Below are 20,702 nucleotides of genomic sequence, written 5' to 3'. Positions count from 1 at the left end.
ATTATATGTTGTATACACATATATAATCTATCTAGCTATTTATCTATCTGAAAGGGAAGATAATATTCAATCACTATACACTGACTAGTCTCTGTTTTGAGTAGCTGAGCTTCTAATTAGAATGTTTGATGTTGCTGGTCTGGTTATTAAGCACAGTTGTACCTCTACATCCCCTGGAGATCAATTCCAGCCAACCCCTACCATCTGTGCCCCCCCCCCCACACACACACACATGATACCCAAATCCATAGATGCTCAAACCCTTTATATACAGTGGCAGAGTGTTTTCATATAACCTATACTGTGCTCCCATATACTTTACCTCTAGATTACCTAAAATACCTAAATAATCCAATGCAATATAAATGCTATGTAAATAGTTGTTGCATTTTATTGGTTAGAAAAAATGATAAGGAAAACATCTATATGTTTTTAGTACATTTGCAACCATTGATTGTAGGGCTAACTGCAGAGTACATGTCATTAATAAGAGAACTTGGTTTTCCTTTGAATTTTTATTCTATTTTTTTTAAATTTTTGGTACCAGGGAAGGAACTCAGGGGCAGTTGACCACTGAGCCACATCCCCAACCCTATTTTGTATTTTGTTTAGAGACAGGGTCTCACTGAGTTGCTTAGTGCCTCTGTTTTGCTGAGGCTGGGCTGGCTTTGAACTCAGGATCCTCCTGACTCAGTCTCCTGAGCTGATGGGATTACAGGTGTGCACCACTGCACCTGGCTGAAAATTTTTGATCCCTGGTTGTTTGAATCCATGAATGTAGAATCCGTGTATACAGAAGATCAATTGTATTTTGCATATCACTTCTGAATATAACTCATATTTTGTAACTATGAACTCTATAATTCTGTGTGTCCTCTAAGCCCATATAAATTTTTATTTGTAGCTATAGATTAAATTTTTTACAAAGTCATGAATGTTTGGCAATTGATAACACTAAATGTTGAAAATATTTTTTAAATAATAAAACCCTACTTCAATTTTCTCTGAGTAAACTTTCAAAAAAAGGTTGAGAATTTGAAGATATTTTGAGCAATAACTTAAAATTTGAAATTGTTTTCATTAGGCAGTTTCTTTTTGTGTGTGTGTGGGGGGGTAACCAGGGATTGAACCCAAGGGCACTTAGCCACTGAACCACATCCTCAGCCGTTTTTATTTTTTATTTTGAGATGGAGTCCCGCTAAACTGCTGAGGCTAGCTTTGAACTTGCAATTCTCCTGCTTCAGCCTCCTGAGCCCCTGGGATTCATAAGTCACTTTTTATTTTTTATGCTTCTTCTAAGTATTAAAAATTGAAAACAAAACCCAGCATAAATATATATACATATATATTTATATTTTTATTCTCAGGGACACAAAGGTCTTGAAGGCCCTAAAGGTGAAGTTGGAGCAACTGGTGCTAAGGTAATTGTACAAAACCAAAGTTTACCAGGACTACAGTACTTCAGTCCTACTTTGAGTACCTATGTATTTTTCAGAACCCCGTCAACTAATTCTTCAAGCAAAAGGGGGTATAAATAAATGAATGGTTAGGTGAATAACATGTGTTCTGTTGTTTACTACCCTTTTAATTCTAGGGCCATATAGCCTTGCTTATTCCAAAAATTTATTTCCATAGGGAGGGAAAATATCAAGAAAGTACTGAGGGATTTTTATTGTGAGGCATCATGAGATACATATATGAGAAAGCATCTGGTTTAAAGTTTATATTTCTAAATTTTCTATAATACATCTTCAGAGAATATTAGTTAATTTTATAAAATTATGCTTGAGACATACCAGAGATTGACATGTAGTTACTTTATTAGTAGGTGTGATAGTTTCCATCTTTCTTGTTTAAATCCCCAATTTTATCTTAGACTTACTTCTGTGAAATCAAAATTTCACCTAATTTTATGGAAAAGCAATAATATAAACTTTTGAGATCCTTCATTGAAAGATTATAAAATATGTTCTGAAAATAAATGTCCTCTTTAAAATTTTTATATATGGACTAACATAATGTTATTGTTGACTTAGTTTTCTCATATTGTGCAATCTCAATTTTGCTTCAGGGTGAAGCTGGCCCTACTGGTCCAATGGGTGCCATGGGACCTCTGGTATGTATCAGTTTTGTTATTTTTTCTTTTCAAGGTTACATTAAGAAAATGTTTAAGAGAAAAATAAAAACACATGAAGAATGTACATTAGTCAGTGAAATACTGCTGACAGACGAGCAAGAAAAAGAAAAAAGAAAAAAAAGAAAAAGAAAAGAAATTGGGCCCTTCGGAAGGAAAAAAGGCCCTTTCTGATTTCACCTTTTTCTTGAGTGTTAAATGACTTTATCTTTTTCTAATCACAATGATCAAATCAGTATTTGATCAAATCAGTATTTGACCAAGTACTATACTTGGCCAAATAGTATGTACTTGGCCTCTTAAAGCTAAGTTAAATAAAATCTATTTATATAAGAGGTGGTGGGGTAGGTGTCTCCACAGGTAGTTGTCACACTCCTGAAAACATTGCTATTTGGCAACTAATTATATTAAATCTCAATTGGATGGAATAGGTAGTTCAATCAGCCTAGAATTCAATTTAGACTCTTTAAGAGATGTTTTCTCTGTCTCATCTATAGGGTCCAAGAGGAATGCCAGGAGAAAGAGGGAGACTTGGGCCCCAGGGTGCTCCTGTAAGTATACCTGCTTTTATCTGTACTGCTGAGATGTGCATTTCAACCCTTTTTTTTGGGTTTGCTTCCCTGAATTTGTCTTTTAAATGAGAAATCACAGTAGATCATCTGCTTTTTTTCTTTCTTTTTATTTTGGAATAATTTTTAAAAATATTTGGAATAAACTCCAAGTTTGAATATTAGTCTACATAGCCTGACATTCCAAGAATTGTGAAGAAAACTGATAGAACGTTCACCCCATACCCAGGTTCAATCATCATCATCCTTACAATATCTTTTTCCAATAAAAGTGCTCAACACCACCCATGAAATTCCATCAAATTTATGGTTGCTTTTTCTTCTAAACCTTCTCAGGTGCCTGAGATATTACATCTTTAGTCTATTCCCTTACACTTCAGTACTATTTCAGTTCACTCCTGGAGAAAATATATTCTACTGTGCTCCCACAGTGCGCCAAGATTGATTCCAGCTCTATTTATCACCAGCTGTTCACTGGGGAATCCAGCTTAAAAAATTTAATTTAGAGTCAGCTTTATTTTACCACTTCTGTCTGGCTTTAGAGTGTTAGGTCAAGTTTCCTATGAAGCAGCTTCAAAGTAGTCAATTGTAGACAGGAAATTCACTGGGGATTGCTCTTAGAATTAATACTTGTGGATGATTAAATAAAAGAATAAGGGTTTGTGAGAGGGAGAAATTGAATTGTGTTGCAATTGCAACAGAGACCTTGGTAATCTCAGGGGAATTATGGAGCTCTTCAGACTTGTCTTGAATGGAAGTCAATTGTTTGTACCCTTATATTGACCAAAGAAAGGGCAAAATTTTGAGAGAGACTCCCTTTACTGAGGACTGTTCTTGGGAAGAGTAACCATGAACCAACCTTCAATACTTTTAGCTGATGGAATTGTACTTCAGACCTGAAGGGGATCTGGGTGAAGACCAGACTCCATCATAAATTAATTTGTGTGTGTACACATGTTGTTTCTAAGTTGTTGTTTTTGTAAGGAGGACATTCCTTCCTTAAGTTAATCTGTCTGTTAAAAAGAATAGAAGTTGAAATTCTCATTGTTCCTAAGTTCATATGATAGAATGGGATATATTAAAGTAAAAAGAATAAATTTTATTCAGTATCATTTTTTCTTAGTTTTGATTTTCATTTCTTATTGCTGTAAGAATAGGTATTTTTATTACCACCTTATCAGCTTTTCGTAGTTGGTTATTTTTATTAATACTCACCCAGAGACAGTTGTTATCTGTTAACTTTAATATTTATTCTTCAACTTTTAACATTTTGAAATTGTTTACAAAGCAAATGAATTATGATAACATACTTTAAAATGTAACCTTATATGAGAAGTGGAAAAAATTTAAAATTACTATAAGTAAAAAAAAGGTGTAATCTTACCTTGCCTTTTTATTTTAATTAGGGACAACGAGGTGCACATGGTATGCCTGGGAAACCTGGGCCAATGGTGAGTAGTTGTACTTTCATATTCATTCATTCATTCTTTGTCTATCAATTATTCTGCTTATACATTTAAACATTAACAGAATATTCACTATTCCACAAACTTAGAATAAAAGATGAAAAACACACAATTCTTGTTCTTGAAAACTGGATATATTAATAAATATAATTGCATAATACTATTGCTAACTGCTTATAATAAAGAATACACATGAAGTATAGGAGATAGTGGAGGAATTACCTAAACATACAGTAAAAGAAGAAAGTAAAGGAAGACTTAAAAGCAGTTTTCAAGCAAAGTCTTGAAAAATGAGTACATAAAACAGACAAGAATACAGTTCATTCCAAACAACAGATAGATGAAAAAACATGGTGAGCTCAGGAAAATGCTGAGAGGGTAAAATTAGAGTGAGAGGTAGGAGCTAGATCATGAAAAGCTACGTTTACTCTATTAAAGAGTTTTTGAAGTCTGTCTTAAAGTAGTTACTGAGAGATCATTGCAGAATCTTAAACACAGGGGTGTCATGACCTGAAAGATCACCTGCTGGTAATGTCAGAGATGACAGGGCGAAGGCTGAGATGAAAGTCTGAGTTGAATATCACAAATGCAATCCTAGAGAGAAATGATAAAGATATAGACTAAACCTATTACAGTGGTAATGGAGGCAGGCTGCATATCTGTGAGCTAAAAACATCTAAATGCCACAGCTTATTGGTTTTCTGGTTTAAGGAATTTTGTACGATTTATCTGAGACTTGAAATACAGGAAGAGCAACAGGATACAGCTTGTGGGTTTTGGTTTAGGATGAAAAGAAATTAGTTTAATTTTGTGATTGGATATGCAAGAGTGGAACTCAGGGTAGAGATGTGAATTGCAAATATAGATTTGGGAATTTTTAACATATAGGTAATAAGTAAAGCCATGAGAGTAAAAGTATAACATGGAATGAAAAATGAAAAGATTTCAGGGAATGCTAATATTTCACACAGAGTGTTTTTTATGCTCAGTATTGATAATGCTATTGCATTTTGCTTTAGATAGTCTTGCACTATTTCATAGGTGCCCTTTGAAATTATGAACCTTTAACTCACAGTTAAAGATGAAAATTTGAGCATTTATTTAACTATGGTTAGTAAAATATAAACAAAAGCAAAATTTGTAATTTCACAAATTTCTAGCATATTACTCATTTTTAATATTCCTTTCCTTACTTGTAATGTATAGATAGCCTCAGTTGCTACTCATTATCTGCTGAGGTTCCCAGAATCATGAAGGGTCTCAAGAGACTTATGGATATAATAGATTGTAGTAGTAGTAGTAGTGGATCTAAGTCTCTCCTTTTATTTTGTTAAGGGAATTTAAATTATAATTTTACAGGAAAAACCAAACTAAATTAATATTTTCAGATAGCCTAAAAATATAAAGTTCTTTTCTGAACCATAGAACAATTGATTCATACATGTATTTTCCCCACCAAATAACATAACTTTAATAGTGGTGGGGATGGGGGAAGGAGAGAGGGGAAGAAAGGGTGGATGATAGGGAGTAGAAAGGATCAAAATCTGTCATATGCAGGTATGACTATGGCATAATGAAATCCACTATTCTGTGTAATTAACATGCACTAATACAAAGTAAAAAAAAATTAGAAATGTTTAAAAATGTAAGCTATTCAAAACAAATTAGAAAATAGTGGTGCAAATTGTACAATTTTATCTTCTTGAAACAGCAAAAGTTGAGTCAAGTTCCACAAGTTAACTTGTACTAATACAACTCCATAAAAAGAAAATTAGAGAGAGAAAGTGTGTGTGCATGTTGAGGTGGGGATGGAGGTGGGGAAGGTGTTTCTGCTCGACATGAGCCAATACTGAAAGATGTTCAAAGAGAAAATTTGTAAAGTTTTTAGCTTTTCCATATGCCAAAAGGACAACAGAATTCTACTATTCTGTAATTATTTGCCCCAAGAATATTTACTCCCTTGTACTTGTGTAAAGAAAACAAAATACAGGACAATAAGTAAGTATACTTTGAAAGGGATTTCATTAATTCAACATTGATGGAATTAAAATGCAGTCCTCAAGAAGAACCAAGATAATGTAGAATAGAATTCTTCTGATTTTCTTTAGATTTAGCTTTTAAATCAATGGTTTAAACTCTATGCATGTAGGATAGTGATAAATATCCACTTATTATTGCTCTGAAAAATCCTTCTAAAATATCCGAGTTGTTTTTAAGCATCAATTTTATAGAGTGACATGCTAGATTTTGGTACAAATTATAACTTTCTAAAAACTATTTTTGCTACTTAGTTTCTAACACAGAGAAAGTGAATCTCAAGAGGCATTTGTTCAGAATTATTTGTGACTGAGACTGACTTAAACTTATGTGGTACAATAAGGAAATACAGTTATCATATTTAATACTTTTGGTTTGTCTCCTAGAATTATTTTTGATCAGTGTTAGAAGATACTTATAATAAAACTACATTATTATATTTGTGGTTTGAAAGCACAAAACAGATTATTCCTATATTATGTGTTAAAATAAAGATTGTTGTGCTCGCTTTGGCAGCACATATACTAAAAATTAAAATAAAGATTGTTATCAGATAATGAAAAAAATGACCTAATTCAGTATTACAGACATAGTTGATAAGTTTTATGGTTTCTTTTAATAGGGTCCTCTTGGAATACCTGGCTCTTCTGGTTTTCCAGGAAATCCTGGAATGAAGGTAAGATAATTGATATGTTTAACTCTATTTGAGTCCCAAATTAAAGAATAATATTGCATTAACTGAAGAGTATGGAAGTCCTTTTTAATTAAGTGAAGAGCCTACAGTAGTATGTTAATTGTCCATTATGATAGGAAAATAAAGAGAATTTTAAAATGAAAGTAACTCTATAAAATGTAACAAAGAATAATTACTTATAACCATACAATTACAATATCAAAGAATCTATCATTTCAGGGATCTAGGTAACAGGTATAAGGAATAAGAAAGAGTTTTGAACTGAATTAGAATTCAGTTCTTGGATAGAGTGCCAGGGAGTCATAAACAGAAGAATGCTCTGCACAATAGAAAGTTAAAATAAGTCAGACCTTGTTAGAAAAGGCTGTTCTTTCACACAATGCCAGCCATCACCCTGCCACCCCACTTGCAGCCATTGAAGGCGTGGGCAGGGAGGATATTTGGCTCTCAGTGTGGGAATGGATTAAAATATTCTGCTGGGATGACTTACATTCATAGTGAGTCACAATTGCAGTATTTTGGGAGAAATGTAAGGAATACAGTAGGAGGGTGTAAGCTCAAATCAAACTTGATCCTTGGCATAAGTGACTTCATTTTGGGATCTCACTCCATCTTGTCTGTAGAAGGTGATGCTCCTTCTCCTTTTGTGTTATCTTCCAGGTCAGCAATTCAGTTACCTGAAAGCTAGTCAGAGAAAAGTCACAAGTGCTCTCTCTATCTGGGGACCTAGAAAGTCCCCAGGAACTTTTCTGGCTCAGGCAAGAGCCAAAACTGTGGGGAAAAATACACGAATAAAAGCAAACTGACTCTGTTCTGTTGTTAGACCTGTTGGTAAGCCCCCTGTCCTCACCACTTGGGGCTGATGCTGCCTGTGGTGTCTGGCCCCTTTCCTGCCTTGGAAAGTGAATAATCATCTTTGCTTTGTGCTTGGACTCTGAAATCCTTCTCAACTCACAGACCTGTTACCATTTGGTTAGACCTAGCAGAGGGTATTAAGATTATATTAGCTGAGTTAGTGAATAAATTCAGAACAGTATTTTCAAATTTTAAGCAACACATTTGATTGCCCCTCACCCTAAGAAATCATGGCAAAGACTTTCATCTTGAAGAATGGATTTACTTACAAGATTTATTTAGTCTTACAAAAACGACAATGGCAAATGCAGGTAACTAGCCCCCTTTAAGCCTTGCTTTTCTCAGGGAATTTTGCCTAGAATTGAGATAATCTCTATATTTTTACCATATTGGACCCTCCGCAATATAGTGTCATGTCTCTTATTAATAGTGCATAGTGCTATTTAAATGGGATTTCAAGTTAGAACAAAAAGACCTGAAATTTCAAACACTAATTGAAATACCAGAATCATCAGGTCAAATGATTCTGCAGGCTCTCTCCAGTGCTCTCTCTAAACTCTGTGCCACCGGGATGGAGCTGCCTTCAGATATTATCCTAAGTCATTTCACTATCATTTCTGCTTTCCTTGGGCAACTTTTTGTGCCCCTGTGACTCTGATTTTCTTCCTGATGTCTAAATGTTTTCATTTTGTGTTTCTGGGGCTAATATGCAGGGCAACACACATGCTAAGCATGAGCTCTACTACTGAGCTCTCTCCAGCCCTGAAATCTATATCTTAATACAATTTACTCTTGCCCCACCTCCTCTATATCCCTATAAAAACATCCCAAATTCCTTCATTCTTCATATGAGACCCTCCACCCCAAAATTGAGCTCTGGGTTGGGAAATAAAGAAAGAGTACTCACAAAGCCAAAGTCTATGAATTAGTAGAAAGGGATTTTTGCTCCTATAGAAGCAGTTTCAAGTTCACTAGCAATCGCACTTTATATAAGCCATCACTTTGGATACTTCCCTGTCCTCCAAAAATTTTTTTAAGACTTGTTGTCAGCTCTGGAATGCTACTTAATAAAACTCAAACAGCTAGCAAACCTGTTTCTCTAAGAAATCATTTCCCTGTATTTGCTTCTCACCCACGCCACTATAAAAATTCTTGGGTATTTGTTTTTCTGCATCCAGTTTTTTGCGTTTCAATAAAGAGTAATAGAGTTTTAATGTATTTAGTTGATAAGGATGAGCCACGTAAACAATTTCAGTTTTCTAATCTAGGATTAGACCACACAGATATATAATAAAATATAGGAACTAAGTTGAATTTCAGATACAGAGTATAAATTTTTAATATAGGTATGTTGCACATATATTGCATGGGAAAAACTTATACTAAAAGTTATTTGTTTATCTGAATTAAAACTAGCTAGGCTTTCTGAGTTTTATTGCTATCTGGATCATTATGTTGAATTTAAATAAAGGTAATTATCAGGTTACCTTGACCACTTAGTTCTGCTCTTAATGCTGTTTTTAAAAAATATCTAATTTATATCAAAGAAGTGTGTGTGCGTGTGTATGTGTGTGTGTTTGATAAGTGTTGTTTTGTTTTGTGATGCCAAAGGTTGTCAAGCTCATTAGATATTTGTAGCCCTGATATTTTACATTTTGCTGAATGAATGATTTCTTGAAGGTCAATAGCATTGAATTTTTATAAATTGAGTAAAATTTATACTAACAACCACGTTTTTTTCTTTATTACTTATATAGCAAGAAAACAATGTTTTGCCCTCTAATGATGATATAGACTTTTTTTTTTTCAATTTTTACCGTGAGTTTCAGTCAATTGGAGAACCATTGTTTGGGTCCTGTAGCACATTTTAGCTGATCTTGGGTTGTTTTAGAAATATAAAGAGATACTTTGGTTTATTCTTGGATAACAATCAAACTTTACTTGTGTGGTACCTTGTTGGGCTTGAAATGTCCATGTTTACATTAAACAGAAACAACTTCTACAAACATAATGGATCTGTTCAATTTTTCTATTTTTTGTTTGATTTGAGTTAGAGTCTGAATATGCTTCTGCTATTTACACAGAAGTGTACTTGAAGTGTATGAATATTTATCTAAGAACAAATTAAAAGCAAAATGTGTAGGAATTAGAATATTTACTCTCATTCTTGGAGTTTGGTGTTACCTGTATAGGATTCTTCCCAATTTTTGATTATGAATCTAGATTATATTAAATGTTAAATATAATAAGTTAAAAAATCCAATAATTTGGTATGAAGAATACCAAATTTTGTGAAGGTTCTGAGGAGGGAAACTTAAGTTGACCCTGATGAATGTGTAGGATTTCTATATTTGGAAATTGGGATATGGAGAATATTCTCATGAAAGAGGTCCCTAGCATAATTGCATAAAAGGCATGTAGAAAGGTAGTAAGTCCATTCCTTAAGCTGGGTTAGGCCCACGTCTTTGATAAACCTCTTTGTGCCCTTGGCCTCTGTAAATATTTGGGTTTAAAATGAAAAACTGCAAACTTGTAATCAACTTTGTTCCATGACACTGTTATATTTTTTCTTAAATTAACATATCCCTTTGCACTCCTTTAGGGAGAAGCAGGTCCTACTGGAGCTCGAGGCCCTGAAGGTCCTCAGGGTCAGAGAGGTGAAACTGGACCACCAGGTCCAATTGGTTCTCAAGGTCTTCCTGTAAGTTCCTAGTGTATCTAAGCACTAGCTCTGAAAGATGGGCACTTATTATAATATCAGAACAAATGCAACCTGTCTTAATATATTCTCTTTGAATTCTGAATGAGTGCTTAAAACTCATGAAAAAAAAAAACAACATTTCCCTTATCAACTCTGCGTGTTTTCCCCAATTTATGGAAAAGGTAATTAGTCATAAAAGTATTCTTATGATGTGAATAATGTGATTTTTGCATTTTTTTCTCTCTCCTTTGGGAAGATGATTGGACTTCTGAATGCTACCCATATGTGTCCAGATATGGCTTAATATTTTAAAACTTTTTATGTGCCTTTTAGGGTGCAATGGGAACTGATGGTACACCTGGTGCCAAAGGCCCCACGGTAGGTAACTTCATTTACACCATGTGAAACTCTAATAGTTTCAATCCTTTGGATATTGGCCCTACAATACTACCTAGGTCTCTACTTATCATGCCACTTTTGCTACCTGACAGGGCTCTCCAGGTACCTCAGGTCCTCCTGGCTTGACAGGACCCCCTGGATCTCCTGGCCCTCAGGGTAGCACTGGACCTCAGGGAATTCGAGGACAACCGGTACTGTCTTTTGAAACATCTATCATCCTGTAGTATTATCAAACTAAGAGTGCTTAGAGAAGTAACAGGTAATATGAAACAATGAAGCAGACAATGTGACTTATCCAAGTGAGGGAAATGAAGTCTGGAATCTGAAATCTCTGAAAGCCAAATGTTAATGTGCAATCAAGTTGTTTAAATTCTAAATTGAACATTATTGCCGTAAGTTAAATTTTAGGTTTTTTAAAACTTAATATGGTGATAACTTCATAGTTCACCTCATAGAATTTTATGGTTAGTTAAATAATAAATGTTACAAAAATATTTTATAGGGATTTATGTGATGATTTGGCTAAAATTAGGTTGAACAGATATTTCTTGAGGGTTATTCTTGAAGAATGATTCCAACATACTGTTTCTATTAAACAAGTTTCCATAGTTTGCAGAAATTATTAAGAAATATATTTGTGATGAGTCCATAAGAAATAAACACATTGAGAAATTGTGCTTTTATAGCTTTTATCTTGATGGGGAAAATACAATTTTTTTCCCAGTACCACTTTAAACAAATATTTTAGATTATGTTACAAAAAATGTGGTCATGTTGATAAACTATTTTTAATTGCTAAGGATAGATTTATTAAAATATGAATATTGCTGATATGTCACAATTTACTTTACTATGTTCTCAATTTGGCAATTTGATTCCTTTGATATAAACACCAATTAATATTTAAGGACACAAATACAGAACTCCCAGAGCATTTCAAAAATGAAATATCCTACTTGGAGTTGCGAAATTCTCAAGAAATAAGAGAAACAAAATGGTTTTGATTCTGAGTAAACAAATCTATATCTTAAGTAAACCCTAAGTAAAATTACCTATAGAAGTCATCATTGTTAATTCTAATTTAAGGATCAAATCTGAATAATAATGGAATAATTTTAAGTATTTTAGTATGTTTGAAAAAACATGACATTAAAAATCAAACTGTTGAAGTTCACATAGATTCACATACATTCTATAAGATCTGCCAAGTTTAAAAATCACATTACTAATTCGATATAGATTCAAACACTGAAAAAAATTCGTGCCTATTCATGCTAATGGATTAGAGCAGATTGGACTTGCTAAATGTCCTGGTTTCTATAACAGTTAACATTTTATTTTAGGGTGATCCAGGAGTTCCAGGTTTTAAAGGAGAAGCTGGCCCAAAAGGGGAACCTGTAAGCCTTCACTTTTATTTTTACTTTTTTTTAAAGACTAGAAGAGCATAAATGTCATTTGGAAGTGTACATCTCAAAATGCTCAAGAGATTAAAAAACAATGGGACTAATAATAGCTTTGGATGAAAATACTTTGTTTATTATACTTTAGGATTTGTGACTGGCTTCATTAAATGAGTCTTCCAACTATTCCACTTGTCAAAGAGCTCCTCTGGTAACTTCCTTATGTTTTTAACAGGGGCCACATGGTATTCAGGGCCCAATAGGCCCACCTGGTGAAGAAGGCAAACGAGGCCCTCGAGGTGATCCAGGAACGGTTGGACCACCAGGCCCAATGGGAGAAAGGGTGAATTTGAATAATAAAATACATTCTTATAGTTATGGGGGAATTGTGTGAGTAAGTTTGGGGATAATAAGGAAAACTAAAGCATTTAAGGGATCCACTGTAGTGGCCTCAAAACAGTTTAACATGGTTGTTGTGTATAAAAAGAGCCAACTGTCTAATCATTCCTCATTCATTTGTGCGATACATATTGATTGAATCATTACCAAATGCCAATTTGAGATTTTGGTGCTTGGAATACATTAGCAGACTTCTGTCTACTATGGTCTGAGCCTTGTGTGGACATTAGTTTACTTTGGTGGGGAGATACAATTAGAAGCCAGTAGTAAATAAAAACATATTTACACATTCACTTATTATCTAATGGGCTGGCATGGTGAAGACTTAACTAGAGTATATGATAGTGATATAATGTTAGATTAGGTGCTTAGGAAATAGGGTCCTTTGAGAAGATACAATTTTGCCTGAGACCTAAGAAAGAACATTCTTAGCAGAGGAAAAACTAACTCCTAAGCCAGAAGGTCAGAAAGGATTTGGTCATTGTGAAGGTCAGAAGAGGCTGCTGTGACTGCAGTATGAAGAAACAAATCTGAAAGGGGCAACAATAATCCAAAATTTGTACAGAGCTCAGAGCTGTCAAGGGCTTCTCACACAAAACAATACTAGTGCTCCTAAAACTTTATAATAATTAAAATAAAAATTAATCGCTATATTCCAAAACTGTCAATAGCAATTTAAAGATTATATTTTCATCCTTTGTAGGGTTCTCCTGGCAATCGTGGTTTTCCAGGATCTGATGGTTTGCCTGGACCAAAGGTGAGATCACCCCACATTGCTGATGCTCACGTGGGTGGTGTTTAAAAGAGGCCAAGTACAGGATGGTGATGAATCTGGCATGAATCCAGATCTAGAAAGGAGGTGGACGCAGACATCAGGCCTGTCCCTAAACTATGTAACTGTTTTTCTTTTAAGAGGACTAAGTCAGGAGTATGATGGTTTAAATATTATGAGAACTTGTTTTCAGACTTTTGAGGCACATTTCAGAGATGAAAAAATAATAGACTTTTACTTTAGCTGATATATATCTTTTACTCAGAAATTTAGCTCTTCCAAGACTCTATTTGAATTATTGGAGTGAGGTTCTAAACACAACTTTGATTAATCAATGATGGGAAAACCACTCTTTTACAAGATATTCAAGTTACAACAAAATGTTTAATAACATTGTTTCGAAGAAGTCTTTGTAACATCTTTGACAAAATAGTTGTATATTAGTGCAGATTTGTAAAATAAGAATTTAACCTCTCCCTGCTTTTGTTTCCCTGTACTCCTTTCTTTCTTCTTCTAACTAGTATCTCTTGGTTTGAAACAGGGTGCTCAAGGAGAACGGGGTCCTGTAGGTTCTTCAGGACCTAAGGGAGGCCAAGGGGACCCAGGACGTCCAGGGGAACCTGGGCTTCCAGGTGCTCGGGTAAGAACCTGGAGTTATTTGGTATATAAACCCCAAAGAAATCCTCCTAGTTTATCCATTGAAGGTTTTTTTGCTTTTGCTTGTTTATACAACTTGGAGCATTTTGTTTTTATGATTTTGATCTGATTGTTTGAAATATTGTTTTTAAATTATTTTCACTTATAGACAACATGTTAACGTATAGTCTTCGTTTCTCAAATAAGTATATACTAGTAGCTTTGCCATTTGACATGAGAAAAAAAATCTTGTTTTCATTACTTGCTAAAAAAAACCCTGCTTGTTTGGACTTTGATACAGATTTCCTGATAAATTTCACTTTAACAAAATATCATTGGTAATATTATTTAAACTCTGGAATTGGCCATCTATTCAATCTTTAACAATGCAACACTATTTTTCCTGTTTAGAATCTTTACTTAAATGTCAGTTTAGCAACAAATTGACAGGTGCTTTTCATTTTCAGGGTCTGACAGGCAATCCTGGTGTCCAAGGTCCTGAAGGAAAACTTGGACCTTTGGTAAGTAATTTAAATAAAAAGCTATTACCTTGATATTTTTAAATAGATATGCAATTTAAATGACACTAATTTGAAGTTAATATTGTAATTGTATGGATGTTATATTTTCATGCTTCACCTAGTAAATTCTTCAGATCTTTTATATTTTCAAATTGAACAAAATCTAGATCAAATTTCATTGAAATAAATGTTGGAGTTTGAAATTCCATAATTGAAGAGAGTTGAAATGATGCTATTTGATATTAGTGAAATTTGTCTACTAACAATGTTCTCATTTTTCCAATTTTATATATTTAAAAGATAAGGAGGTAGGACTCTTAAGAGGTGATATATTTTGAGCCCTTACCTTATATTTCATTGTAAAACAAAATCCTGAATTTTCATTGCCACAAACTAGAGTAAATGAAAGGAGAAGGAAAGATTCTTCCTATCAATATGAGAATGTCAGGAAATGTGAGGACAAGGCTTATGCATACAGTAAGAATAAAATCTGTGCTCTAATTACTCCAAATATTTAAGAGATTTTCTAAAAACCATCCAACTTTTCTGAGTCACTAAAAAAAGCCATGGGGTAATTTACAATTTATATAACTTTTATAGTAAGCAAAAGAAAATGGCAAATTTAGAATGGAACATTAAGAGAGAACTTACATGTTTCCTGTCTATCCTATAGGGTGCTCCAGGGGAGGATGGCCGACCAGGTCCTCCAGGTTCCATAGGCATCAGAGGGCAGCCTGGGAGTATGGGTCTTCCAGGCCCGAAAGGTAGCAGTGTGAGTACAGTGTATACTATATGCCGCCTCAGCAGAATCTGCATTGGAAGACCAAAGTATGTTTTTTAGAAAACTGATTTGAGTTTTAGAATTACTTCAATTTACTCTTTAGGGTGACCCTGGAAAACCGGGAGAAGCAGGAAATGCTGGAGTTCCTGGGCAAAGGGTAACTATCCATTTTCTGTTAAAAATACAAATATGAAACTGTCGAAATTCTCATTGTCTCATCTTATGAATTCTCTGTGTGATACTAGGGAGCTCCTGGAAAAGATGGTGAAGTTGGTCCTTCCGGTCCTGTGGGCCCTCCGGTATGTGACCTTTTAGTGATTATATTTTTAAATCACATTTCTTGGTGATGTTTGTCCAGGATTTATGAATACTTATTGAATAAGTTTCAGGAGAAGTGAATACAAATGTGTGATTCCTTGTGATCTGGTATTTCCATCCTTTTATAAGTTGCAATTGACTTTGACAAATATTTTATATTTTATTAAAATTTTAAATACTAATTATACCTATCTTCTTCCAATAATGTATCTTATAAAAATTTACTTAAGATGGCTTTTTTTGAAAAGATAAAAATAGATAATATATATTCTTTGAGATTAGGTTTTTGTTTTAGGATTTTAAAGTTGTTTATCAGAAATATTTGGGCATATTTGCTGGTTTTGGTGTGGAACAGCTTAATTGTGTTTCTAAAATGTCAGCTTTGCTTTCTTTAGTTATTCTAGTTTTGAAGCTGTGATTAATAATTCTTATGGCACATAGAAATAAACTACAAGAGAAAATATCATCCTTTTAGATTAGATATGGGAAAATGATGGATTTTTTTCCGTGCTCAATTTGCCCAACTTTCTTATAATTTGAAAATTGACTCCAGACATTTTCTTTTTGGATCAAAAAAAAGGAATACATGACATCAGTCTCTTCACTGGCTTTAGATGATATTTTCTCACCAGCAGGAACTTCAAATAATACCATTTGATAGATTTTTTAATTCTAGTCTGTTATTTAGCCAACATGATAAACATGCTGAAAGAAATACTGGAAGTAAGCTGTTTCCATAAACAAGAAGCAGACATAAATCTATCTGTATTCATGATTTTCTTTCCTTCATGACTTAGGGTCTAGCTGGGGAAAGAGGAGAACAGGGACCTCCAGGCCCCACTGGCTTTCAGGTATGCACTAATTCAGGTTTCTGTTCTTCCACTGAATGGTTTTAAGATACGAAAAGTTAAGGTTGAATGATGTGAAATTCTCACATTTTCAAAAAAGTCATCCCCCTTTGAGTAGATGGGATAGATATTTGGATAAAATCAAGCATTTTTGTTCAAAGGAATGGAATTCCCCTGAAAAACTGATCAAACACAAAGCTATCAACAAATTAAAAATAATAAAATGTTCCTGATAACTGAACAAGGCTATTAAACTATAAGTCTTATCATTTTTATGGGCATAGTCACTAAAATTTGTTTGGAAAAACTTTCATGATTTATCTACATACATGTTTTGCTTAATGTGTCTACATAATATCTTTTGCTGGGTATATAATCACAGAGGTTCTATGAATTATAAGAGATGAATTGTTAACATTGGTAGTCTATGTATTTTCGTAGATTCAAAATTTTATTTCCTTATGTTCATTTTAGGGGCTTCCTGGGCCTCCAGGTCCTCCTGGGGAAGGTGGAAAGCCAGGTGATCAGGTGAGATTTTAAATAATAACAACGCCATAAAAATTGCTGGCTCATGATATTACTTTTTGTGAGTGAAGATCTGTTCTGATTTTTTTCCATATATCTCTTTGAATCTTCAAAAGAATCCTATGTATTATTGTTATCTGCATTCTACAGATGAGGACAGTGAGGCACAGAGATACTAGATGTCTTTCCTAAAGTCACACGGCTGATAGTATTTGAGCCCAGGTTTTCTGTTTTCCAAGACTGTGCCCTTAACTAGCAAATATACCTTACCATAGCCATAGAGTTTCACTGGAGGATTTATACACAGTTATAAACACATATAATGATTTTAACATAAGTTAATCTATTTTTTCTTTGAGTGATTCATTTGTTGCTTACCATTCAAAACAAGTATTTCCTGAAAATTTCTTATACTTGGCTCTACTGAGAGGAACAGATGGATATGGGCATTGCTGTCATATTAAGAATGGTAGAAGATGGAGAAAATAAGAAGAGAGTTATAATACAGCATGTTCTGAAAGCAATAATAGGGGAGATAACATATGTATGAAAACATGAAAGATGCACCTAATTCAGATAGACATAAGGGTCTAGGAAAAGTTTCTGAGAGAAAGTAGTATCTTGTATGAGATCTGAAGGATGAACAATGGCAAAGTCAGAATGAATGGAAGGACTTTTCATAATACTATGAAATTGGGGTTTTAGGAATATCATGTCGCAATGAGGACGAGCTGTTTCAGAAGAACCCATAATTCCTCGTAGTGTTTTGTCCATAACATATGTCTAAAAAAAATATTTACTAAATTAAGTAGGACTTAATTGGTTCTATTTAGAAGATCAGCTCTTCACTGTTTTTTATATTATTTTTCTTTATGTAAACTTTTCTATGTTCTATTGGGATATAAAAGGCTTTGGGATATATTCTTTCACTAAAAAGTATACCATACTAATTTTGTGTCAGAATATTTTGCATTTTTTCATTGCCAAAAAATTAAACATTCAGATATAATTTAAAGTTTTCTGGAAAAATGTTTCTATTCAATATATGGATATTCTTTTATTTTAAAAGTATATATAGTTTTCCTTCTTTAATATTATGGACTTATTCAGCCTTCAAATGGTACTCAGAAATAAATTTGATATATGATCTAAAAAGATTTCTACTAATGCCTTAGAGCTATCTTAAAGCTTTTCTTCCGTTTTTAAAAATTCTATTTGTAGGGTGTTCCTGGAGACCCTGGAGCAGTTGGCCCATTAGGACCTAGAGTAAGTATTTTCTGTTTTGTGATTAATTTTGCTTCCCACTGGCTTCAATTTTAAAACAGCATCTTATATCTTAAAAGGAGTTTTGATTTACGCACCAAATTAAAAAACTTGAATCATGAACGAGGCTGCTTCTAAATTTTTCTCTAGCAATGCCATTTACAGAAACATTTTAAAACCATTTTTAGATGAAGTATTGAAATTATTTGACATTCTAATATTATCATAGGGAGAAAGAGGAAATCCTGGTGAGAGAGGAGAACCCGGAATAACTGGACTCCCTGGTGAGAAGGGCATGGCTGGAGGACATGGTCCTGATGGTCCAAAAGTAAGTACCACATTGATCTCCATACTTTAAAAAGCTCTAAAATTACTGCCTAGCAGGTTCCAGATGGTATTAGAATGTGTTTCACTTTTTTTTTTTTTTTTTTGCAAGACGAGTTGACTTTATCATTTAATTTTCAACAAATATTTAATGAGTGCCTACTAGGCATTTTCCTGGCAAATAAAGAATGAGCTCAAAAGAAGACTTTCTGCAAGGTAGATAATGCCCTAAGGCATATGATGACATGATGATATGATTCACACACATGCCTATTCTTAATGCTTATTTAGATACATTTTATTAATAGATTCCATGAGTAAGCAGAAGCAAGAAATAGAAAATCACATTTTTTACTAAAGCTATTCTTAATCACATGCTCCATTTTCCTTGTCTCTGGTTGCACAATTCTTTCTACACATGTGAAAATATGTACTTTTTGAACCCTGAAGATAGAATACATTATAAAGGAGAAATCAGCACCCTTCCCTTTTAAGTGTCATTGGTAGGAAGAAAATAATGCAGCCAGCTTCAGTATGCACAATTGAAGTACAATTTTCCATGATCATGTAGCATGACAGCTTTTATCCTCTTCAGGGAACAGAGTGATTGGATAAGATTGACTTTAATCTAACCACTAATTATCTGAAAAAAGAACTTAATAACACAGGTTTTCTTAAGAGAGGATGGAATCAACATTTCTTTCCTCTAAATGTAATCTCATCTTTATGAGTCTAAGATGTTGCCAATAGAGGAAAAAAAGAAAAAGGCAAGTCTATTATTTTTATTTTAATTGGTATTTAATTTTCTCTAAAGAGAAAAGTTGGAAGCATAAATCAAAAGTCAAAAATCAAATCTGTTTTAATTCCTAAATAAAAATGTAAACATTAGGTTAAACTATGTGAAATTGCTGACATTCAACTACCGTTGCCCTACTGAAGTAGCAATTTCACATGTTTAGTCTTAACGTGGTCACTTATTATTTGTCCATTTTAGGGCAGTCCAGGTCCGACTGGAACTGTTGGAGACACAGGCCCACCAGGTCTTCAGGGTATGCCAGGAGAAAGAGGAATTGCTGGCACTCCTGGCCCCAAGGGTGACCGAGTAAGTCTCTTTATTTATCTATTTATTCCACTTAATTTCTTTAGATGTTCTACTAATAATGATTTCTTATGTAGGCTTTTCCTTCTACCATTCTGAGTCTCACATCACCTATTCATTTATTCTTCTAAAATATTTATTGAGAAAGTGCACAGTGTCAGGTACTGTCTAGGCTCAAGGGGACACAGCTATGAAGTCAATTAAGCCTTTGGACCCGTGAAACTTTCTCACAGGTGTGGGAAAGAAATAATTGAATGGATAAAGTATTTTGTATGCTCTTCCAGGGCGGCATTGGAGAGAAAGGCGCTGAAGGCACAGCTGGAAACGATGGAGCAAGAGTAAGTGAGAGCATATTTTTGTAGCAGGGCGAGGAACCAACATTATAAGTAGTATATGAATATATCTTAATTTTTCAAAATAAAGTTTATCACGTTTCATTGGTAGTCAGAATTTTGAGAATGATGGCATTTGAGATGTTATGTGAATCAGTCATGGATACTTATTTGCATACCACAAATTACTGGAAGCCCAAAAGTAGTCATTGTTAAAAAAATTAAATAAAACACAAATGTATTATGTCTGTGGAATGGGGTCTAAGGGAGTGGGGTGCCTCTTTGTCTTTCTCTGTCATCTTTTTATTTCATGTGCAATGTTTATTTCTGTTGAAATGTTGATCTAAAGAGCTAGTCTAGACCTCATTCCAGTACAGGCAAGTAGAATTTTATAGTAGCCAAAGTGTGTTAAGTGTTCCTCAATATACTGAGTATTACAGGTGAGAAAATTACTGCACAGTGACTCATCATTTATGCTTTCATCAATGAACAGTCTGGATAAGTGGAATGTTAAGAAGAATGATTGAGGGGCTGGGGTTCTGGCTCAGCACTTACCTAGCATGCATGAGGCACTGGGTTCAAGCTTCAGCACCACATAAAAATAAATAAATGAAATAAAGGTATCCTGT

The 20,702-nt window shown here is 34.0% G+C and overlaps 1 protein-coding gene across 1 annotated transcript in view; it reads left to right on the top strand.

Moving 5' to 3' along the window:
- Col5a2 (collagen type V alpha 2 chain) overlaps positions 1 to 20,702 on the top strand; it is a 132,992-nt gene that overhangs the window by 91,473 nt on the left and 20,817 nt on the right. The window contains exons 14-35 of the mRNA XM_015481142.2: positions 1,368 to 1,421; positions 2,072 to 2,116; positions 2,632 to 2,685; positions 4,110 to 4,154; positions 6,829 to 6,882; positions 10,358 to 10,456; positions 10,790 to 10,834; positions 10,948 to 11,046; positions 12,199 to 12,252; positions 12,491 to 12,598; positions 13,358 to 13,411; positions 13,968 to 14,066; positions 14,530 to 14,583; positions 15,257 to 15,355; positions 15,468 to 15,521; positions 15,610 to 15,663; positions 16,480 to 16,533; positions 17,005 to 17,058; positions 18,277 to 18,321; positions 18,548 to 18,646; positions 19,637 to 19,744; positions 20,026 to 20,079. Coding sequence (XP_015336628.1) covers positions 1,368 to 1,421; positions 2,072 to 2,116; positions 2,632 to 2,685; positions 4,110 to 4,154; positions 6,829 to 6,882; positions 10,358 to 10,456; positions 10,790 to 10,834; positions 10,948 to 11,046; positions 12,199 to 12,252; positions 12,491 to 12,598; positions 13,358 to 13,411; positions 13,968 to 14,066; positions 14,530 to 14,583; positions 15,257 to 15,355; positions 15,468 to 15,521; positions 15,610 to 15,663; positions 16,480 to 16,533; positions 17,005 to 17,058; positions 18,277 to 18,321; positions 18,548 to 18,646; positions 19,637 to 19,744; positions 20,026 to 20,079 — 1,485 coding nt within the window. The remainder of the gene's footprint in view (positions 1 to 1,367; positions 1,422 to 2,071; positions 2,117 to 2,631; positions 2,686 to 4,109; positions 4,155 to 6,828; positions 6,883 to 10,357; positions 10,457 to 10,789; positions 10,835 to 10,947; positions 11,047 to 12,198; positions 12,253 to 12,490; positions 12,599 to 13,357; positions 13,412 to 13,967; positions 14,067 to 14,529; positions 14,584 to 15,256; positions 15,356 to 15,467; positions 15,522 to 15,609; positions 15,664 to 16,479; positions 16,534 to 17,004; positions 17,059 to 18,276; positions 18,322 to 18,547; positions 18,647 to 19,636; positions 19,745 to 20,025; positions 20,080 to 20,702) is intronic.

The sequence above is a fragment of the Marmota marmota genome, unplaced genomic scaffold (assembly GCF_001458135.2).
Source record: "Marmota marmota marmota unplaced genomic scaffold, marMar, whole genome shotgun sequence".
NCBI lineage: Eukaryota > Metazoa > Chordata > Mammalia > Rodentia > Sciuridae > Marmota > Marmota marmota.
The sequence above is the reverse complement of the archived record's forward strand: the minus strand, read 5'-3'. Positions and strand labels throughout refer to the sequence as shown.